Below are 5,876 nucleotides of genomic sequence, written 5' to 3'. Positions count from 1 at the left end.
GCTCTAGTAAGTTCTTTGGCAGCTCTGTCCCACAGGTATTGCAGAGCCAGGACAGGTCCCAGCTGCTGTGTGGCTGCTCCATCCCCAGGCCAGGGACTGCTCTAATAGAACACTGACAGCTGAGCCAGGCTGGTTAAAAGCACTTGTTTATTGGTTACAATATCAACTCATGGCAACATCTTTCACTGAGCCACTGTACAAATACAAAGAAAAAGATCCATCGTGGAAAAAAAAAGCTATAAACAGAGTTCATAGCAAGTGATTTTTTTGTCACAGCGAAGTCTTTTTACAACAGCACTGTTAAAGAACAAATGGCACAAGTCCCTGGTTTTTTAATAGCTTAAATAAAAGCCTTAAGACTGTTTCTGAATACATACATAATCCAAAGGCAGTGCAGAATCACTTCATAATTGGTAACATTACCAAAGTTTTCCAAAGTAGTCAGCAACAAGTAAAAACAAAACAAAAAAAGCTGATGAGAGATGCTGGGAACTAAAGGCAAAGTAAAATTAAGCATGTTTAGAAGCACTTTGCTTTGGACTCCTTTGGATGTAATATGTACTACAAGTGTTCAGATGCTTTTATTTAAAAAAAAAAAAAAGAAAAACACAAAGAGAGCACCATTGTGTAAGTAAAACAAAGGCTTGAAATACCTAAGACTATTCCACCGAAGTCCATATTAGTTAAAACCTAAACATACTGTGTGGTATAAGAATGTCAGGCACATGTAATCTGTTATCAGTTATATCAATTAGTAACACTGTTCACACATTTACCATAACAACACTGCATTAACATTCTGCATGTATTTTACATAACCAGCAATTGGATAAAAGGCTCTGGTGCCTCTGAAGTGTAGGAGGAGTGTGACCAGCATGCATGCCAGAGTACTGGATACACAGTGCACCATCAACCCATGCTAAGTACTTGGACAGGAAATGCTATCTCAAAACCAGCCATTCTGCTACACAACCATTGATACCAACTAGTCTGATTAGCCAAAACTCTCACCAACATCTTAAAGCACAGCACTAAACCTAGTGGAGGTGACAGTGTCCCCAGAGAGGACAGACTACAACTCTGGGAATGTTTTCACAATGTTTTCATTCCATCTTAAAGTAATTAATGTGAACTTCATCAAAGGATGAGCAGTTACAAAACTGAAGGAAGGAGTCAACTACTTCCAGCCCATGCATTACAGTAAGGACCCACTGAGACCTGCTGCTGCTCCAGCTCAGCTTTGCCAAGGCAAGGTCAGGCCTGTCCTGGGGCAGGAACAGCCTCTTTAATGCACGTTCCCTTTGGAGTGGCACAAATCCTGTCAACCCATGGAGCTGTCAGCTCTGCCAGCCCTGCCATGGCTCTGCAGTTCAGCACAGCAGAGGACAGCAGTGTGTGGAAGGAAAAGGGCTGCAGGCAGATGGAACCAGGCCACACTACTGAAGTGCACGAGCAAACATCAGCACGAAGCCACAGCAGCTTTCTGTGGTTTCCAGAATCTCAGACTGCTTTCTCCACCAATAAACAGCCATCCAAGGCTACATGGGAACAAGCCCAGGCTGGGCACTTGCCTGAAGGGAGAACTCTCTATTGGAAAGTTGGATCACATTAGAAAATGCTGACAAACTCTACCAGAATAAAATAAACCTTGTTGCATCAAGCACATGGTTCTGCTTCCCGAGCCGTAACAGATTGCCTTAAAAGAGAGGCTGGGCAGGAGTTGCTCTGCCACTGTTTGGCACAATGCTCTTGTGGTTACTACTCCAGTTCTGTAATGACACAACTTATCTGAACTTCAGCTAAGGATGTGGCCTGGCTACAAACCTTTAAAGCCAGTGAAGATGTGCCCACTCATGCTGCAAGACCTGCTGTGAGCAAGTTTGCTGTCATGGTGCAGTCACACAAGCTGCACACCTGGGCCCACACCAGTGTCTCTGAAATTCAAAGCTGGGGTAAAACCTATCAAGGGTCATTTCATTACCTTCCTTCTTTTAGGAGGAGTTTGAGCTTTTACCATAAAAGCCGCCTCCACTTGAGCTGGGGCACTGACCTCCAGAGGTCCCTGCCAGCCATTTAAAGAAGGGAATGCCACAGCCTGAGTCGTTCTGTGGCATCACACAGTACCTGTGGTACTGGAACCTGCAGGCTTGAAAAACAACCCACAGCCAGGGCAGGAACAGCAGCCATCACCTGGGCAGGATCTGTCACAGCTTCCTTCAGGCTCCAAAGCTGCACCAGACGCCGATTCCCTGCTGTGCTCAGGCTTCTCCCAGGTCTCGTGTGCTGACAGCAGAGCCCCTCAGGCCCGGGCTGAGCGAGGAGCAGAGGCAGGCAGAGCTCTGTGATGCTGCTGGACACCTCAGCAAGTAGTTGGCATTCCTTAGGATTTATTTTAAAAGCAGCTGAATCCAAGAGGCAACAGCCATCCGACAATGACAGTGAAGTTATTTGCAGTAATACCTGTACAAGAGCCATTACCACTGTTACAGGCTACCTGAACTGGTAAGAAAAGTTATATACAGCTGTAAAATTGGTTTTGGAGTTTCACAAGTAGAAACCAGTTTTAATACCAGAATGTAAAAATGGCACCTGTCTCGGCAAAGGTGTTGACTAGGAAATTGGTTCAAAACACACTTCTATGGAAAAGAATTGTTTTAGAAAAAGAATATTTTCTTAAAATTCCTTAGTAACAAATTTCCAGAATGATTCACTCAAGGCAGCTGTGAGTTAAAAAAAATAATCAAGTGCACCACTAAAAAATAAACTGAGTCTGCAAGATCCCAAAGAGCTGCTCACTTAAGAGAGTTACAAGAATTCCATAATAGTTCTATAAATGCAGACAGATCACAAAGCAAAACACTGAGGAATTCTGTGAGACACAATACAGTGGGATTTTGGTCCTACACCACAGGCTGCTGTTAGGAAATGTTCCTTCTCCAGTATAAGAAGTGCCTTTTTCTTATTTTAAAAGTGAATTTACTGTGATTGACTGGCACATTTATTGGCACCTTCACCATTATAGACATGGTGAGTTTACAGGCACAGTCTGGAAGTACTGAAGTTTAGGGATTAAAAAATGTCAGAAACTTGACAGAAGTCATCTCAGCCAGAAATCCATTTAGATATACTACAGGATTCTGGGTCCTTCTCTTTCCTACCTGACCCAGAGACACCCAGACTCCCCATCAGTTCCAATGAATGACAGCTAACATCATCTTCCAACCTGGTGATTTAAAATTCACGTTATCTTTAAAATAAGTCACTTAAGAGAAGCCAATAGACTTAATCCCCCATTCCAAAATAGCCACAGATGTTCAGATTCCCAAGGGAACATCCACTGGAGTACAGACATGCTGCCAGGCACCAAAAAATTAAGCATCCTCCCTGGGCAGTTTCAAATGGGCATCAGTCCCATGATTTTCCTGTCTCTGTACTGAACTGTACTTGGTGAGATTTCTAAGCAACTGACAGCAAAATCAGAATGAAATCAGGAAAGGAGCAGAAATGGCCATTTATGGTGTTGGAACTGCAGAATATCTGGCATCACGAAACCCCCATGGCACAGCCCTCAGAGAGCACACAGAACAAGCACATTTCCTCAGGGTTATGCTGGAAGTTTTCAGGGGTCACACAGGTGCAGTTAAGTTGCACAATTCCTTTGGTAATTCACACTGCACAGAACTAACAATAAGCACTTTTGGCTGTGGTGTGCTTTGGCAACCCCTGAATTTGGAGGGGAATTAGAAGCAATTAACTGCACAGTTAAATCCTCTTCAGGAATTTAAGCAAAGTCCTCCTGAATTTCTCAGTTGGTGTGGAACAAGCAGTCTCTGCACACACTGCTCTGGGCTCTGAGCAGCAGCCAAGTCACTGTGAGTGCACATCAGCTGGAGCTTGTGAGCAGCCAAACCCACACGTGTGGCCAGAGCTGAGCTGGCCACAGCACTCGGCCACTTGGCTTCTGTACCCACGGACTACATGGAATAACTGATGCAAAAACCTGCAGGGAGGAAGCTAAAACATCTGGATTTACTTTATTTTCCAATTACTTCTGCTCTTGGTGCAAGTCTACCTGGCACTAACTCCTTGGTGTTTGGAGGTCATGACTGCCAATGGATGAACCAGGAACCACTGGCTTGAAGGAAGAACCCCCTGATCAAAACCAGGCAAGCAGGTCAAGAAGTGAGTGAATAAGGCGGTAGGTATTAACTGGGAGTCTCCAGGGCCTTTAAAAAAAATTCAAATGCCTTCCATTATAAAAAACACATACATACCATTGGCTTCACTTTATCTACAGTAAATTCACAAAAACATTTAAAACAGCAATCTAGTTCACCCACTACAAAACTCAGAAGTGACATCTCAGGTTAAAAGCAAAGCTATAAATGTAGTTCCATAAAAAATGCAAACATATTTCTTTACATACAGACAAATGTTACATGATTGGCTGCTATAATGTGTATATTCTGTTATGTACAAAAAAAAGTACAGGATTAGCAGACTGAGCACAAGCAAAAACCCTTCAAGGACAATCTAACCAAACCACCAAAAACAAAAAGACTGGCTCTTAGTTTGTCGGTCACCATGATTATGTGTGCTGGCCCCTTTTAAAAAGTCAGTGATTTCTTCCCCCCTCCCCTATTTCTTCACTTGATTTTTTTTTCTAGTTTACAGAAAGCCTTTTTGTGTAATAATCAGTGAATAGAAAAACTTCACCTGCAAATACAAGGTAGAAATGTTATTTCACAGCTATAGGCTGCAGCATTGATCTCTCCAGATCTCAAATGGAGAATGTACATGTTTGGCTCCCAGTTAATTCCAGATTCTGAGAAAACTGTCCCAAGACCCTGTAGCTACAGCCATGCCGTCATCAGTAACACCTAAACAGCTGACACGGTTGTCATGGCCAGCCAGGACACCTGGAAAAGAAGAAGCAATGGAAGTTTAGTGTCTGCAAGATGCCAAGGACTTCAGTTGTTACTCTGCTCTCCCAAGTAAGTCTTAATTGTACTAAAAAAGGTACAGTGCAAGATCTTCATTCTCCTTTTTGTCTTTACTCTGAGGAACCACACAGACTATAACAGCCTTATCAAAAAACCCAACAATAAGGTATGTAAAAATATCTACACACAATATTGCCTCCATTTTTCTCTATGCCCTTATGACTTCTCCTTTCTGCCCCAGAGATGTCTTCCCTAATCTGGCTCTCTACTGGTTTTTCCCTGTTTTCTGTGCTGTCCACAATTTCAGCCATCAAGCACTCCCAAAATCCAGTGTGATGTCTCCTTACAAAGTCCTGCATGCATTAACTACCTTGAGTTTCCCCAGTTTTGCAAGCCCAAGGGATTACAAATCCCCTGTATATTGTGACAAACGGAGAGCAGCACTAGCCTGCCTCCTTCCTGCTTTGGTTCTGTTTTCTCTCTAAGTCTTCTTGCCCTTGTCTGCTCTCCCAAGGTTCCCCATCCAGGTGTAGCAGAACTAAGGAAAAGGATTTATTTCCAGTCTGGACAGCAGAACTGGTGTTCAGAACTGAACCAGGCCCAAGCATTTAAGTTACTGTAAGAAGTGAGAAAGAAATAGCTGTGCTATAAAGCATGCTGTGTCCTGACAGAAGTGACTGATTCAAGGACCAGAAGTTTCCACTTTCCCTTTCTCCCAACAGCAGGGAATGCAAAGCCAAAAAGACTCCTGTAGCTACATCTGAATTACTGCCACTCATGGGTGCAAAATACAATGCAAACGTGTAATTTTGCACTACTTAATCCCATACACTTTAGTGAAATACATTTTCTGTAGATGCAATTTTGGAGGGCATTTCTCAGCCTCGAGAGCTGGGATCTCCCAGCACACAGATCTGTAAAGCCCAAGAACAG

The 5,876-nt window shown here is 43.3% G+C and overlaps 1 protein-coding gene across 2 annotated transcripts in view; it reads right to left on the bottom strand.

The window, feature by feature from the left end:
• Positions 1 to 130: 130 nt before the first annotated feature.
• Positions 131 to 5,876, bottom strand: part of GNB4 (G protein subunit beta 4) — a 30,500-nt gene continuing 24,754 nt past the window's right edge. For both annotated transcript variants that reach the window (XM_036388435.1, XM_054515882.1), the window contains exon 10: positions 131 to 4,919. In XM_036388435.1, coding sequence (XP_036244328.1) covers positions 4,813 to 4,919 — 107 coding nt within the window. In that variant the 3' untranslated portion in view covers positions 131 to 4,812. The remainder of the gene's footprint in view (positions 4,920 to 5,876) is intronic.

The sequence above is a fragment of the Molothrus ater genome, chromosome 10, assembly GCF_012460135.2.
Source record: "Molothrus ater isolate BHLD 08-10-18 breed brown headed cowbird chromosome 10, BPBGC_Mater_1.1, whole genome shotgun sequence".
In the NCBI taxonomy this organism is placed as follows: Eukaryota; Metazoa; Chordata; class Aves; order Passeriformes; family Icteridae; genus Molothrus; species Molothrus ater.
This window is presented reverse-complemented; position numbering and strand designations above follow the sequence as displayed.